This window comes from Oenanthe melanoleuca, chromosome 23 (assembly GCF_029582105.1).
Source record: "Oenanthe melanoleuca isolate GR-GAL-2019-014 chromosome 23, OMel1.0, whole genome shotgun sequence".
Classification (NCBI taxonomy): Eukaryota; Metazoa; Chordata; class Aves; order Passeriformes; family Muscicapidae; genus Oenanthe; species Oenanthe melanoleuca.
The window spans coordinates 2164444-2181497 of record NC_079356.1 but is presented as its reverse complement, the minus strand read 5'-3'; the positions used below and the strand labels follow the sequence as shown (position 1 = coordinate 2181497).

Sequence of the window (17054 nt, the reverse complement as noted above, 5' to 3'; positions counted from 1 at the left end):
AAAAGCAGAATAAAACAGAACTTTCAGACTAAGTTTTAGTTTCTGTATCTCAGTAGTAGCAAACATTCACCTTGCCTGTGCAAGAGAAGGTAAATCTTCCAAACACTATCACTGTAAATTCCTGCAGGCAGTCTGTTCTCCTTTGACAGCTTAGCACCACACTCCTGATGTAAAAACAAATCAGTGGCTCTACTTTTGGCCTTTCCAAACTCACTCCCTCTTCACAGACAGCATCTCTCATATTCTGTGATTCTTTGCTTTTCATTTATTCTGCTGAGGACATCTTACTTGTCACACAGTAATTCAGTATTTCTTCTGGGGAGTAAATAATTATAATTCCTATATTAAATGTCAGACATAATAAAGGTGTCATTCTTCTTGATAGTGATACTCAGGTATAGCCTATAAAAACTGCCTAGGTGACACAAATTCCATTTTTAATCCAGACCATAAGCTACCTATCTGCATTACCTCAGCAGGAAAAATAGTGAGAACTGGCTGAAATATTGTCTGTTATAAAAGTGCACACAAACTGCCTGGTCTCAGAGAACATTAATGATGTAATTGTGCATAGATTACAATCTACTGTTGCTAACTTTTTATTTTGTATTCCTCCCTTTCCTATTCCTTTCTTTACTTCAGATGGATTGTTGTAGCACAGTTGCCCTGTGACTGAGATGAATGCATAGTTTTCTTCTGTTAAGAACATGATTGCTTCTGGTAGAAGATTTGATAAAGCTATGCATTTTACATCCTCACCATGTTAACAGAATTAGAAATGAAAACCACAGTTGTACCTATACTCCACAAAGTTATCATTCTCTGTGTCTTCCTAGAGGAGGATAAAGCCATTGGAACAGAATGAATACTCCTAAATCACATTTTACTTAGTTTAAATGTTTTTGGAAGAATGGCAGTGGAAGTTTTACATGTTAAAGGTACAGAGAATGATAGAATGAGTCAGACAGTGCCTAGTCCAAGCCCCTTCCATGGGCAGATTCAGCTTTTGCCAGATTGGCTTCCTCAAAGCCTCATCTAAACTGAGTTTGAATGCTTCCAATGATGGGGATCCACAACTTCTCTGACAAGCTGTTCCAGTTCTCATCACCCTCATCTGTATAGTCTTGGTTTGCTCACATAAAAATTCTCAGAGTAAATGCTCTCTTTAGAAATTCCTCTTGGCACCTGGGGATAGACCACAGCTTGGAAGATGAGATTATGCATGAAAATTATTTAGGAGAGCTTAAAAATCCACTTGATTATATTTTTTTTTGAGGTGATCAAACTGCTTAAGTCCATTTTGGGTACTGATGGTAAGCTGGGAAAACACTTTCAGACACTAAACATTAAGAAATATTGTGCAAGGGAAAATACCTTATTTTAGAAAAGGGAAAAAATAAATAAATATGTTTATTTTCTGTAGAAAAATGTTTCTGGAAACAGCATTAGCAGTGCAATGGCCAAGGGCACAGCCTCTTTAGGCATGCCTGGTATTAATGTGCAAGTCCTCTGCTAGGACCAGTATGAGATCAGCAGCACGTCCAGCACTGTAATGTTCTTTCCAGTGATCCTCATCAGCACTCTGCAAACGTGTAGTGCTGATTCAAATGCCCTATAAAGAATGATTGAACTTCCTCTGCTGAGAACTCTAAAAAGCTAATCATTATATTTTAATTTTGGTGCTGAAGATCTGTCAATAGGTCATGTCCAATTTCACACTTGACAGCTTGCCTGAAGTACCCAATCACTTTGGCCAGCCAGCAGTCTCCAGCCAGCCATTTCCATGAAGCCCTTAAAGCAGGATGCTAAACATGTGTCTTCTATTCAGTACTTACAGTAGGTCTCTAAATATTTTTCTGTTATAGATAAAAAATCGTCTGACTCTGCTGAAGTGGTCCACAGGCACAGCAGCTTGTGCAGAGATGCTGAAGCTTTGTTTGAAAACTCAAAGTGTTTGGTGAGACTGAACTAGCAGGGCTGGAGATTTAAGTGCTCTGTGTAAAATCAAAATATTAAAACAAACATGTAATGATCCACACAGTGTTCCAGGATGCATTATCTCATTTAAAATGGTACTACAGTTAAATGAGAACTTGACAAGTCACGAGGGAAAATAAATTCAAGTGCCAACAATAATTTTATAGTGCTGATATTGCTTTTTACCTTAGTTCAGACAGCTTGCAACTCCGACTATTTACACAAACTGCTTATAACAACATTCAGAATTTAGTAATTTAGTGACACATGGAGAGACTATTCATTTTTCTTCCAGGTCTAGAAGCTACCTCACTGGCTTTATATTCACTGCAAAACATTCTCAAAATTTTTATGACTATATTGATTTTTCTTAGCTTAGGGTCAAACATCAAATGGAAATATTCTCTGAAGATGAAGGCCTTTTCATTTCTATACATCAATACTGTGTACTTTATGTGTACAATTGATTTTTTATTTGCTACTGTTATCTGTGTGACCCACAATGGACAGCTAGATAAGTAGAGGCACAAACATCAGTGATGTGTCCTACATGTTTTCAGGGTAACATGAGCTCACTCCCATCGTTTTCTTTCAGTAGTGAAGGGAGGACCACAAATGATAAACTGCAACAAGGAGAAATTTGGACAATTGTTCTACTCAACATTGTCTTTAGGATCACCAGATTCAGCAGTACTGTGTTAGAAGGCAGACCAGAAATTACTATATCAAGACTGAACCACATGTTCTCCATATTAGTGTATTTTCTGTGCTGCCTTATAGATTCACTTTTTATTGCTAAGATACACATGCAAATCAGTAGGTGCACATTTACATTTTCACTTTCACAAGCAAAGTTTCTGAGGGTGCCCTGGTCTGTATCAGAAAGTTTAAGGTGGTTTTTTTTACAGTTTCTGTCTGTCTTTATATTATTTCACTGTTGATATATTTAAATTAATTCCTCTCTTAGTTCCTTAGCTTCCAAAATTTGTATTTTCTGTATACTTTTATCTAGCTTGCTATTTTCCTCTCAATCCCTTGGCTTTAAAATTTTGTTTATACATATACACTGGTACTGGAGCTTTCTGTGCCTGTTTTTAGTTCTCTCCTGACCTTGCTCCTCTTTGCATTTTCAAGTTTCTTTCCATGTCTACTTCATTAGGCTTTTTCTCTATTTTTTTTTCTTTTTTCCTGCCTGTTCTGTATCCATCTGCTGGGCTCAGGGCCAGTGTCTGAGGCTGGGGCCAGGGGAAGGGAGATGAACTTCACCTGTGAGCTGCAGGTTGTACTCATGAGGTATGAAAGTGGCTGAGCCAAGGATTAAGACAGGCTGCAGGAAGGGCTGGGCTGGGGCAGCAAAAGGTGCAGCCACTGAGGCTGGGGTGTACAAACCACAGCTTCTCATCAGGCTGCTTTGCTGTTCCTTCAGCTGCTGGCAGCTCCTAGGCTGTTTCAGCTCTTTGGGCAGGTATGTTCTGGCATTTAGAGGAGTGGAAGTGCCTGTCTGAGTAAGGCTTCAGGACTGGTAGGAGTTCAGCAGCTGTAGTAGAAAGTACACGTGTGACACACCCCAGTCAGGCTCCTGGAGGGAATCCCCCTGCTGCGTGTCATCCCCCAAAATAAAACCACCAGCCTTGGTGGCCTCAGGGGTCTCCATGGTCTCAGTGGGTCTCATGATCTCCTTGAATTGGGGTCCCATGTGTCAGAGACTGCCATCAAAATCGGGCTGAGCCACCCCATCCTAAATGGGCCCCCCCAAGTGGGTCAGAATCCTCCCTCAAATAGGGCAGAGATTCCCCCAAGGATCTCTGGGTAAGAGACACCCCACAAATGGGTAAGAGACACCCCACAAATGGGTAAGAGACACCCCACAAATGGGTAAGAGACAGCCCACACCCCCCAAGTGTGGGGTATGGAGGGGAGCAGTGACACCCTGCAAATTGCAGGTGGGGGGACAGCCCGGTGGACCATCCACCCCCAAAAGACACCAGCCCTGGGATTCCACACTCCTCATGGTCTTCGTGGGACTTGAGATCTTCTGGGGTTGGGAAGGCAGAGCCCCCCAAATAGGGCAAAGACCCACACTAAATGATGGGGGGATGGGAGGGACCCTGGATTGTCGCCCCAGATCGGTGCTGATGACGTCCCAAGGGAACAACCCAGGACCCGAGACCCTTCCCGACAGCTCTCAGAGGACCCCGGCCCCCGGGTGACCCCGAACCTTCCCCCATCCATCGGGTCCCACGGGTCCCCCCGAAGCTCCGCCCTCCCCTTGTCACCCGTCGCTACAGTGACAGCGTCGGCGTTGTGATGGCATTTCCCTCCGGGGCGGGGCTTCCTCGCTCAATCCCTCCAAAAACGGCCCCCGCGCCCGCCCCGGCCCCACTTGGCCCCGGATCCCGCGGGATGCGGCCCCAGAGAGGTAGGGGGGATGTGGGGTACCGGGGAGGGAGTGTCGCGGGCCCCTTAAGACCCGCTGTTAGGGGACGCTGGCCTTTTAAGAGCTCTGGGACAGGGTGCTGGCCCTTTAAAACACCTGGGAGGGAGCGCTGACCTTTCAAGACCCCCTTTTAAGGGACGCTGGCCCTTTAAGAGCTGCTTTTAGGAGACACTGGCCCTTTAAGTCTCGCTTTTAGGGGACACTGGCCCTTTAAGAGAGCCAAGAAGGGTCTGCTGACACTTTAGGAGACCTGGGGGGGAGGAGGGGGGACCCTGGCATTCAAGGAGCGGGGGAATTCCAGGGGCCTCCCCGCTGGATTCTCCCCGCGGGGGAGGACGGGGTTCCCCCGGGAGGAGGGCGGTGCCAGCGGGGGCGGGAGGTGACGCATGGGAATCCCCGTGACGTCACGGCAGAGGGATTCCTGCCTCGCTGGGGGATGGCGCAGGGGTTTGGTGGTCCCGGCGGTTTGAGGGGTCTCAGGAGTTCAGGGGGAACCCCCGAGGGTCTGGATGAGACACGGTGACCCTCGGGCCCCGCCTTGCGCACCTGCAGGTGCCTCCCGCGCCGCTCCGCCCCAGACGGTGAAGCAGCTGCTGAAGGAGCTCCGGCAGCAGAAGAGCAGGGAAGAGGCGAGATCGCCGGTGGGTGACCCCTCTCCTGGTGACACCTCCCCCCGGGACACCCCCACTCTCCTCGCTGACCCCCTCGCTCTCTCCTCTGCCCCCCAGGTTTTGGCTCTGCCCTCCCCGCGCCTCTCGGATGGTGAGTGACCTCTGATTCTCCAGACTGGATCCCCCAGATCCCCCCCACCACACATCAGCTGTGCCCTCTCCATGCCCCCCCCAACCCCTACGTCCCCCCTTCAATCCTCCCTGTGTCCCTCAATTCCCCTCCATGTCCCTCCCCCAGACCTCCCCATGTCCCCCCATCACTGCTGTTCCCTCAGGTGCCCCCTGGCCCGGCGCCGCAGGGACGCCCCAGCTCTGCGCGGTCCCACAGGTGTCCCCCCTCGGCAGCGCGGGGGGGTCCCATGGGGGAAGAGCCCCCGGTCTGAGCGGGTTTCAGGTGAGGGGTTGGAGGGGACAGTGGAGAAGGGAGGGGGAGAAATGCAGCGTGAACTGGGAGGTTAAAGGGGGGCAGTGTGGTAAATGGGGGTCAATGGGGGAAAATGAGAGGGCAGTGGGGGGAGAATGGGGGGGAATGGGAGGCAAAGGGAGGGGATGGGGGGGTAGACAAGTGGGAGGGGATGGTTGAGGGAGGCAATGGGAGGGAATGAAGGAAGCAATTGGGGTCAGTGGAGGGGCAATGGGAGCAGATGATGTAGATGGGGCAATGAGGTGGCAGCTGGGAGGGGGCAAGGGGAAGAAAATAGGGGGAGGGGGGGGGTCATTGGGGCAGGACTGGGGGACACCTGGAGCCCTGGGCAGTAACTGGGATTAATTCCCCTCCACCTTGACTGCTCCCCTCCCAAGGCTGCTGCCGTCCCTGGCCCTACCTGGCCCAATCCCGCTGTGCCATGGGGAGAATTTGGGGTGCCCCTGCTGGGAAGGCAGACCCCAGAGCCGTATCCTGAACCCCAGGAACTTGCAGCTGCCCGCGCTGCACTGGGGGGCCGAGACCCACGGGAGCTGCTGCGGCAGGACGAGGAGGGGGACACGTGAGCAGGAGGGGCATGGGAGGGCCATGGGGGGTACAGGGGTCATAGGGGGGTACGGGGGTCGAGGGCTCCATGAGGGGTCCATGGGCTAAAGTGGAGCAAATGGGGGGCAACGGGGGATCAATTTAGGTGGTCAGTGTGTGAAGGACAGTCAGTGGAGCCCATAGGGGTACCGTGGGGTGAGTGGAGGTCAATGTGGTGCTCAGTGGGGGGCAATGGAATGAAATGAGGTCAGTGCAGGCGAGATCAGTGTGGGGTAAATAGGAGAGTAAACGTGGAGGCCGTGGGAGGCAGTGGTGCAAGAGCAGGGCTGGGAAGCCCCCAGGGGCAGTGGTGAGGCACTGGGTGGGGTTATGGGGCGACAAGTCATTTTGGGCGTTCTGTGTTCTGGGTGGAATGTGGGGGGCAGGTAGAGGGGCAAGGGTGTCCCCTCTAACCCCCCTGTCCCCCCAGGCTGCTGCACGTGCTCTGTGCTGGGGGGCTCTGGGCCCTCGCCCGGGCTGCGGCCGAGGCTCTGCGGGACCTGGGGGGACTTGAGGTGCGGGAGCACCTGGGCAAGGTGAGGGGGACAACACACCTGGGGGGCCTGATTGGGCTTCTGGAGGAGATCAAGGTGCAGGAGCACCTAAACAAGTTTTGAGTGGGGGGGGGGGAGGCAGGAGAAGCTAGAAGTGCAAGAAAGTTGGGAAAGTTGAGGGCATTGGGGGTAAAGAAGGGGTTCTAGGGGTAATAAATGAGTCTTAATTGATGCAATAAAGGGGTCATGAGGTAAAAAAACAATAATGGATCAGGGGTTATGGGGAAATTAACAATCAGGGTGGGGTAGTTAATTCTGGGATAAATAATCACAGGATTCTGTTGCACCCTAATAATGGAGAGTGATGGAGGATAAAGAGGTAATTAATACTGGGGGGTAATAAAGGGTGATTAGTGATAATGTAATTAGAGGCCAGTAAAGGACTAATGAAGAGGCAATTAATTACAAATAATTAATGAGGGGATGATAAGGGAATGATAAAGGGGGCAGAGTGGTGACAGAATACCAGGGTGGTAATTTGAGGGTTTGGGGGGGGGTGCTTGGTTCCCCCTAACCACCCCTGACTTCCCCAAATCCCACTGACCTTCCTGTTTCCCCGGCAAGACCCCCGAGGCCCCCTTTACCCCCTAGACATCTAACTCCCCCCAGGAGTCACTCAAGCCCCCCACTCCCCCTTCATTCTCTCCCTGAACCCCCCCATTTTATCCCCCAGACTCCACTGCTGGTGGCAGCAGCAGCTGCAGCCCCGGACATTGTGCGGGACCTGCTTGTCCTGGGGGCCAATCCTGATGCTGCTGACCACAGGGGCCGCACTGCCCTGCACCTGGCTGCGGCCTATGGGCACCCCAAAATCCTCCAGGTAACACCCCAACCCCCGTGGGGACCACAAAACCCACCCAAAGGGGACCCCAAAATGGGTCCAGAAGGGACAAAGTTGTCCTGGAAGACCAGGGAACTGGCCTCGGGGAGTCCCTGGTATCTAGGGGGACCCCAAACCCTTCCCCTTGCCTTCCCAGGCCTTTATGTCCTCAGGGGTTCCTGTCAACGTGGAGGCCAGAAATTTTGAAGGTCAGCAAATTTGTGGGGGGGCAAGGGTGGTGGAGGGGCTTGGGGTGGGTCTCTGTTTTTGGGATGAGGGTGATTCTTGGTAAGTTCTTGTTTGGGTGGGACCTGGGAGAGTTCAGTTAGTGGGTCCTCAATTGGAGGGGGAGGGAGACTCAGGGGGACTACTCCCTGATTTGGGGTATCTGATGAGTCCCCTATTTCAGGGTGTCTTGGGAGAGTCCCACTTGAGGGGTACTCAAAGCAGAAGGGGCTTAGGGGTCCCTGGTTTGAAGGGGACCCTGGGGATCCCCATTTTTTGGTAGCTCTTGGTGGGATTCCTGGTGGATGGATGCATCACTGTTTTGGGGGGATGGGGGATCTCCAGTTTGGGGGTCCTGGGTTGATGCTGGGAGGGTCCCAGTGAGTGTGTCTGTACTTTGAGGGGGTCCCTAGGAGAGTTCCCAACTCCAAGGGGGTCCTGTTTGGGGGAGGGGCCCTTCCTGACCCCTCTTGGTTCCCCCCAGGCCAGACCCCTCTGCACTGTGCTGTCCTGGCCCACAACGCCTCGCTGCAGGGGGGCTCTGGAGAAGGGTCCCCCACTCCCCAGGACCGATTCCGCTGTGTTGAGCTGCTCCTGCAGATGGGGGCAGACAGCAGCAGCCAGGTACAGACCCCCCAAGGACCCCCAGGTACCCCACGACTCTCCAGGGGCCTCTCAGATTCCCTGGGTTCCTTGCACAGAGACCTCTGTTCCCCTCAAAGATGACTATGTCCCACCTCAAGGCCCAGTGTGCTGGGCAGACCTGAGCTCCTGATCATTGGGGTGCATTGGGGTACCTTGGGAGGACTGGGGAAGGGTGTGAGACCCCACAACGCCTGTATCTCCCTGCAGAGTCCCCATGGGCTGGACAGAGCTGTGCTCCCGGGCACTGGGGTCTCTTGGGGTCCCTTTGGGGAGGCTGAGGAGGTTGTAGGGGTGGGGCCAGCCCTGAGCGCCGTGTCGCCCCCAGGACACCAAGAGCAGCCTGACAGCGCTGCACCTGGCCGTGCGGGGAGGCAACCTGGCCCTGGCCCACCTGCTGCTGCGCCAGCCCGGCATGGCGCCCCGCCTCGTCAACGTGAAGGTCTGAGGGACAGGCGGGGCTGGGGGCAGCTCTGTGAGGCTCTGGGGGCTGTGGAGCTCTTCGGGGTCCCTCTAGGGGCTTGTGGGCCGTGAAGGGGCTCTGGGAGGTTCAGAGGGATCGAAAGGGCACTGGGGGCTTTGGGGTGTCTGTGGAGAGTCTGGGGGGGGCTGGACGGTGACCTGTAGGTACCCTTGAGCCCCCTGATGTCCCGCAGGCCCACGGGAACACCCCCCTGCACATGGCAGCAGCGCTGCCTGGGACCCCCAGCCAGGAGCCCCTCGTCAGGCTGCTGCTGGCCTGGGGCGCTGACCCCAGCGCCCGCAACCTGGAGCACGACCTGCCGCAGAGCCTGCTGCCCCCCGGGGCCCCCGGAGACCAGGTGAGACCCCAGATCGCCCTCACACCTAGCACCCCAGTGCACCCTAAAACTTCCTGCTGATCGGGGAAATACCTGGAATTATTCCTGGAACCCCAAAATCCCACTGTTTTGCCTCAAATCCCTGCTGCTGTGCCCCAAAGTTCTGTTTTACTCCAAAATCCTGCTGCTTTACCCCCTCATTATCACAGCCCCCCAAACTGTGGGGTCCCGTCTCGGGACCTTTGGGTGACATCCCGAGGTTCTGGGGCAGAACCCTGTGTTTTGGGGACTTCCCTGACCCCTCCCTCCCCCACAGCTCCGCCTCCTCCTGAGGAGCCGCCGGGGGTCCCACCGCCCGCCCCCCACCGCCGAGTGACGTCAGAGGGGCGGGGTCACCCGGGTATCAGATGGGGGGACACCCCCATATTGGGGGATTTCCCCCCTCCAAGTTAATTTTTCCTGATTTCAATGAAATTGGCCCCAAATTTCTGTGAAATGAGTCTGAACCACATTGGTTTGGTGGGGGGAGGAGCACGGAGGGGGTCCAGTCCCCCTTTCCTCCCCACAGAGCCCTCCCCCCCAGCCTCATTAATGGGGGCTGCTAATGAGGAATGTATCCTCCAAATTGGGGGAGTTGGGGTAGAGTATGCCAAATTGGAGGGGAAAGCCACAAAATTGAAGGAATTCTGGAATTAAATAAAACCTTTCTTAAAATCTGAGTGTTTTTCCCAAGTGCCCTCAGTCTGTCCTCAGTCCATCCCAGTGCCCCTCCAGTGGTTGTGTGTTAAACAGCTGGAATAAGCATCTCAGGCATCTATTTTTAGCTAAATAATACTGATCGTGTTAGTCACATAATGTCCAGGGTTCATCTTGTAAGTCAGCTCTGGCTGAGTCCTGCTGCTGGCCTGAGCACATCAGGACACCAGCAATTCAAAATTTACAGACTACAAGAACATGTTGCAGAAAGCAGAGATGCTTTCTCTGCTATGAATAGCTAAGAAAGTGCATGACATCACTGTGTTTCAACAGAAGCAGCCTGCCAGACTGCTTCTATCCTGACACATTTTTCTGTGCAAGAAATAAACATTTCAGACTCTGCAAGACTGAAACTGCATAATAGAGTGGAGAACAAAAGGACATTGCCACCGTGGTTGTGTGCACAGTTTACAAGCTGCAAGGAAATGTAGCTGCCACTTGATTCTGGTGTGAATTCAAGTTTGCAGATGAAAGGGAAGGTCAGTGAAATCTTTCTGTTCTGGTACATTTTGTCAGCAAGAGTGAAGGATGTTTTCAACTTTGAATATTCGTGTTTGGACAGCCTGATGCCTTAGGATTTTAGCTTTTATATTTGTAACCCTGCAATTCTTTAGTGTATAACTCTAAACTCCATATCTAGTGTTAGCTACTGCTTTCCCATTTTGGTCAGACACAACAATTCCTCTCTAGGCTGGGAATCAAGGACACCTCACTGCCTCAGGCCCTGAGAAATGTAAACAAAAGTGAGCTGGGGGGGAGCAAACTTGGGGTAAATGACTTCATTATCTGAAGCTGTAATTGGAAGATTAACCCTCAGTATGCAAATGGCACAAACTTATAAAAGGCTGAAAACCTGTGACCCATCGTCCATTTTGGCTATAGCCCCTAGGGGGGCTTTGTCTGCCTGAAATGTACCTGAAGGCCCTTCAATAAATACAACTCCTTTTTATTCTCCTAACTTTGTCTGGCCTCTGTTTATAGCTAGCCCAAATGATGCCTTGGAGTGGCTACCTAAAACAGAGGGTAGACAGAATTAAGAGAATAAAGTGGGTATTTAATAAAGGCTTTCAGTAGATGCACCTTGGGCAGTCAAAAGCCTCCCAGAGGCTGCACCCAAGATAGACGGTGGTCACGAGTTCTTCATTCAGATATGTTTGGTCTATTTGCATATCAGGGGTTAATTCTCCAATTACATCCTCAGGTAATGAAGTCAGATACCCCCAGTTTGTTCCCCTTTCCCCAGCTCACTTAATTCACACAAAAAAGAGGGTGTCCTTGTCTCAGGCCTGGAAGGATTGTTTTGTCTGACCAAAATGTGAAGAGCGCTTATTAACACTCTCTATGGACTTCAGAATTATACACTAATGTACAGGATCTGAAAAATACAAAAAGATAAAAACTTGAGATATCACCTAAGGCATCAACCCGAGGCAGTGACATCACTGGAGCGCACAGCGCCGTCCCTGCCGCCTCCGAAGGCTCCAGCAGGGGCCGCTGCCGAGGCGGGACCGTGCGGGAATGGAACCGCGAGAGGGAACGGGGCTGGGCAGGCGGGGGACATGGGACAGCCGGCACCTGCATAACCTGGGCCTTGCCCGCACATGCATTTGCTTGCCCGCCTTGCCTAGAACTTCATTGACTTGTCAAGCCATGCCTACACCTTCCTTTCCATGTCTTGCCTACTCCTCCCTTGAACTGTCATGACTTCCCTTCCCTTCCCTTCCCTTCCCTTCCCTTCCCTTCCCTTCCCTTCCCTTCCCTTCCCTTCCCTTCCCTTCCCTTCCCTTCCCTTCCCTTCCCTTCCCTTCCCTTCCCTTCCCTTCCCCACCTCTACTGGAATGACCCCGGCTGGATGCCAGGCTCCCACCAAAGCCTGTCTGTCACTCTCCTCCAGAAATGTAAAGTGGGGAGAAAATATACAATTCATGGGTTAAGGATATGTGCTCCGATTCACGGGCCCAGCATCTCGCATCACCAGACACACTGAAAATTCTTGGCGAATCTATTTACCATCCTCCCCGTTCCCGTGTCTGGGCAACAGCCGCTCCAGGGCTATGCTACAGACACGAACGTCCTGCTTTCAACAACGTGTTGCCAAACGGGAGATCAGAATAACGGCAATCTAAGTTTAAAAGCTGGCTCTGGCCGGCGTCCATTATCCTCTTTCAAGTGCCTGAGCCCTGCAGTCAGTCACCTTTGTCGCCGGCGGGGCTGGCGCTCCCGAGCCGCGCCGCTGTCGCTGTCCCGCGGGGCCCGAGCCCTCACGGCCGCGGGGGCGGGGCCGGCGGGCGCTGCAGCCCCGCCCCCTCACGCTGAGGGCGCGCGCGCCTCCGCCTCATCACGTGGGGCGGCTCGCGCGGGCACAGCGACGCGTCACGTGGCGGGTCACGTGGCGCCGTCCCCGGCCGATGAGGTCAGCGCTGGGTCACGTGACCGGTGCCTACGCGCAGTAGGGCCGGGTGCAGATGGCGGACGCGGAGGCCGAGGCGGCGGCGCGGCCGGAGGTGTCGCGGGTGGTGCCGGCGCTTCGCGCTCGCCTCTGGCAGCTGCAGACGGAGCTGCGTGAGCAGGAGGTGTCGGAGGCCTCGTCCCGAGCCTACTGCCGGGGCTTCTGCCAGGTAGGAGGCGGGCGGGGCGGGCCGCGGCGGGGGCTGCGGGCCGGGTGCGGGCAGCGGGGATGCGGCGGGGCAGGCGCGGGACAGGCGTGGGACAGGCACGGCGCTGCCGCCCTGTGCGCCGGGTGTTCCCCGGCTGGCGGTGCGCGGGGCTCGGGGCGCCGTTCCCGCCTGCCGAGCGGGGCCGTGCCCTCCTGCCCGGCGGGGCCGTTCCCTTTTGCCGAGCGGGGCCGTTCTCTCCTGCCCGGCGGGGCCGTGCCCTCCTGCCCGGCGGGGCCGTGCCCTCCTGCCCGGCGGGGCCGTGCCCTCCTGCCGAGCGGGGCCGTGCCCGCCTACCCAGCGGAGCTGTACCGAGGGCGCTCCGCGGGTTTTGCCCCGCCAGCCCCGAGCCGAGGCCGAGGGCACCGCTCGCCTTTGGGCTCTGGCGTTGCTTCGGCCCGGGACATCCCGCGGCCCTCGGTGGGTCTCTGGGGCAGGCGGCCCGCACCGCATTTTCTCGGTGCAGTCTTGGCTCGGTTCCGAGAGCTCCGGCTCTCTGTGTTTCATTTGTCTCGGGATCAAATCTGTGTGTTCCACCTTGTTTGAGATCTGCCCTGGGATGCAAGGAGTGCTTGCTGGTCTGAACTGTGGCTTGGATATCTGAATACTTGCTTAGTGCAACACAGAGGAAGATCACCAATTTCTGAATCGAGGCCCTAATTTCCAGAAGAGCTGAACTTGATTAAAGCCACAGTGATGGAGATAACTTGTTCTTAAGTAAACTCTTCCAATGGTTGTTTTTTGCTACCCTAACAGCATCATTTACTGTGAGCTCTGAGGTTGAAAAATTGTAGTTATGATGCTGGGTTGGAGAGTTGTCCCTGTTGAGTCTGAAGAAATTGTGGGTTTTAAAGTAAATCTGTTTTCTAAGCTAGTTTACAACACCTCAGCTGATAAAGCTATAGCATTTGACTGGTAAATGGCAAAATAAGAGAAGAAAGCTTGCTGGCATGTCACAAGTTGTGTATAAGTGGTGTTACCCTTCTCAGCCTTCCATTGTTGCATTTACAGGTTGTGTCCTTTGCAGTACCATTCTGGGAGGGTGTTCAGCTCATCACTTACTGAGACAATAAGTTTATGTGCTAGGTTTCAAAAGTCTTCCCTCTCAAACTGCAGAGTGCAGCTGCATCCTGCTGTGTTTGTCCCAAGTTCAGTATATGGTGAGGATCTGTGATCTTGCATTGACATGGAGCCTGCTGCAAAATGGGACTCTGCCCCTGTTTAGATTTTGCTAAAATTGTTTCCAGTGGTGGAACACTGCATCAGAACATTGACACAGATTTTCAGCTAGCACTTAGTAGTGATTGTCAAGATGGTCTGTGTGTGTCAGGTCCAGTTTTCCAGATTAGCTTGGTACAGAAGAAGCTTTAGAGATACTTGATCAGTGGAATGTGGTGAAAGACCATTCTGCTACCCAAAAAAACCCCCCAAACCATGTCCCACAAGTAATGTAGCTCTCTAAGTCCTTGTGCTATTACTGAAGTCTGATTTTAAAATCCTGTGATAGCACAGATAAAAATGGAAAAGATTGGTTTTGAGTTGCCATTGGTCTGGGACCTTTTGTTGTGCTCTACTCCAGGAGATGCAACAGGGGACATGGAAGTGCTGGTCTGTCTGCAGCAGCTTCAGCCAAGGATGAGTTTGTGATGTCATTGTGCAGTCAGACACTGTGGGTGGGGTGTAATTTTATGTCTGGGTTTCTCCTGACAGGGGATGTTTGTAATAACTTAAATAACTTAAAGTCTGCCCATAAGTGAAATTTAGGGAGCTCAATTTTGTAGTAATTACTTGGAAGGTGCCACTGATAGCTTGTCATAAAGTTATTCAGCTACAGCAGAATATGCCTAGAGAGAAGCTGAATTTATCTGGCTTAAGTTAGATTTTGGGATGTAGCTGACATAGGGAGACCTGAAATGTTTTTTGCATTTGCCATCCTGTGAGTTCATCCAAGGTAGGGGGCTGGAAGGTGCTCTGTTTTGCTGTGGAAATTACCATGGTTGTCAGGCAAACTATGGACTAAATTAGTGAATTCCCTGTGCTGTGAGCTGTCTGAATGCTGTTTTACTCCTTGTAAACCTCTGCTGCTGGGTGCAGCTATACAGTAACTCTTACAGGGACTGATGCTGGATGTTACAATTTCCTTGAAGAACTCTATTTTTAAGCAGGGAAATAGTACTTTTATCCAGGATAACAAAGAAACTGTTGATGCCTAAATAATGGGTTGACTCTGCAACTTTATATTGTGTAGGCATGAATGCTTTGCACATTCACCTTGGGAAAAACACATTTTTTTTTTGGAGAGTGTGTACTCAAACAGCCAGATAGAATGACTAAGGGGAGTGCTTGTGGCTGTGCTATCATAAATAGGAAGAACAGTTATCAGTGGAGGTTGTAGGATGTTAAAGGATCCCATCTGCCAGCAGCTGTTGGCTTTCTGAAATTTTTGAAGAATTGTTGAGTGCAATCAGATGTGGTTAAGAAGACAAGGAAGTATTTTTCTTAAAGAGTCTCAAAGCTGTAACAAGAGGTCAGGAAACTTTGAGATCTTTGTCTTTAAATTGGGGCTGAGCAAAAAAAATGATGCAGCTGAGCAGGTGTTGTGCCATTGCAAATATGAAAATCTGTGCAGTGTGGGGGGCCTGGCTGGTCTGTGTGTCCCACATTAGGTGGATGTGGCCTCTGCACTTGCCCATGTGTTATGGAATCAAAGAGGAGGGGGGGATGAAGTGTTGAGTGGGCACATGCATGAATAGTCTGGCCAGGTAATTACACTTCTAAATTGTTGCTTAAGAATCCCTTAAACTTGTAGGTTATCTAATTCTGTCAAGTTCTTTTTTCCATAGTAGTTTTTGTATAGACTGCCAGGAGAAACCTGTAGTGGACAACTAAACAATTATTACTTGTGAAATAGCACAAGGGCTTTGAAGAACTTCTTTAATACAGTTACTATATTTGGCTTATTTCTCAGTTCCTAATACTAATAGAATAAATATAATCAAAACTACAGATCTTTGAAGTTCAAGCTATTAATAAGTCTGTCACCTTGAATCTGTTTTTTACACTGAAACCATTGTTTATGTGTTTGACAAGAAGTTTCTCATAGATGGTTACTCAGTGAATTCTTAATGCTAGATTTAAGACTTTGATACCAGTGTTCAAATTGCACTTGAGCAAGGGTGCAGTGTTTTCTAGAATATTTATTTAATCCTAGAAAGTATTCTGCTGTGTTTTATGGTTTACACAGACCAGGTAGTTTATGATCAAAGTGTCTGTCAAAATAATTGAGTGCTAAATTTGGCTTTTAAAGCAGATTGTTTTTGATGGATATATGTTTAGAAATGTGCAGGGATTGGTGTGTTTGATCTGTTTCTGTAGTCACTGTAATGGTAGTGTTACTGCTGACTTTACTAAACAGCTGATTTATGATAGGCATCAGTTGACTCTTTGGGGACTGCAGCTTGACAGTCTTTGAATATGATTTAATGCTACAAAGCAATATATGATCTGAGTTATCAAATCCTTCATTAATCTGTTAAATAAGCTTGAAGACTGGTATTACTCACCATTGACTGCTGCAGCTGATGATCTCTGTGCTGTGCTTAAGGATTATTTCTGCAAACTTCCAATTCCCCACTTATGTCTTTGTAACTATTAATATGTGGGGTTTTGGGAAAGTTTGTAACTTTGATTCACACAGAACTTCTGTTCATGAATTGTTGGAGAACAATCCACAGAGCAGCAGATTATTAATTCTTAGATGGTATTTTTTATATATTTATTAAGTATAGCACATGATTTGCCAGTCTGCATTGTTTTTAGGCAAGGAGTAGTACAGTATAGTTGTATCACTGATGTAGTATTGGATACTGGCCACTTATTTCTTGCTGTGGTGGAGGGTAGGTTTTGCCTAAGAAATTTTTGGTCATTATTGTGACTGCATTTGGTTTTAGCAAGCTTGTAGTAGGGTTTGTTCCATAGTGCCCTCCTTCCATTCACCATCTGATAGGATCATATGGTTTTTTTTAAGGTGTTAAAATAAGTTTGTGTCAGAGTCCTAACTTTAAGTGATTTGAAAACTGATATGGCATCACCATCCTTGTAGGACAGTTTGACTTGTTTTCAATGGTAGGGTGAAGTGCTCTGATCTTTTTTTTTTTTTTTTTTTTTTTTTTTTCCCCTGCAGTCTTGGCCCTAAGGATTCCAAAAAGCACAGCCTCTTTCATTGGTTTTGGTTTTTTTTTGCAGCTGGCTTTAATCAAGATTGTTACCTTGTTTAGTCTAGGGGGAGTACCAATGGCAGAGGGAGCTGGTAAGTGTATGAGCATCACTCTGGAGGTGCAGGAGGGTGTTCATTGTGAAGTGAGCAGTCAGAAGAGCTGAGCTGTCCTCAGCACATTGCCCTCCTTGCTCTCAAATTGTTCTTCACAGCATGGTAGTGTAGGAATGTTTTAAAAAGTTTGGGACATACTAGTGTTGTCCCTGTGTTGGTGTGATTTCTGTTAGAACTGG

At 50.7% G+C, this 17054-nt stretch overlaps 2 protein-coding genes across 2 annotated transcripts in view; both read left to right on the top strand.

Moving 5' to 3' along the window:
• The first annotated feature begins 4305 nt into the window (after positions 1-4305).
• On the top strand, positions 4306-9941 carry LOC130262198 (NF-kappa-B inhibitor delta-like). Its single transcript, XM_056509066.1, has 12 exons — positions 4306-4396; positions 4967-5055; positions 5143-5176; positions 5361-5479; positions 5887-6071; positions 6525-6630; positions 7322-7468; positions 7626-7677; positions 8178-8317; positions 8664-8777; positions 8992-9156; positions 9452-9941. The coding sequence occupies exons 1-12, from the start codon at positions 4381-4383 to the stop codon at positions 9509-9511; spliced, it is 1227 nt and encodes a 408-aa protein (XP_056365041.1). The 5' UTR covers positions 4306-4380; the 3' UTR covers positions 9512-9941.
• A 2334-nt stretch (positions 9942-12275) lies between these two features.
• RLF (RLF zinc finger) overlaps positions 12276-17054 on the top strand; it is a 35548-nt gene continuing 30769 nt past the window's right edge. The window contains exon 1 of the mRNA XM_056509076.1: positions 12276-12509. Within this exon, the coding sequence (XP_056365051.1) occupies positions 12357-12509 (153 nt within the window). The 5' untranslated portion in view covers positions 12276-12356. The remainder of the gene's footprint in view (positions 12510-17054) is intronic.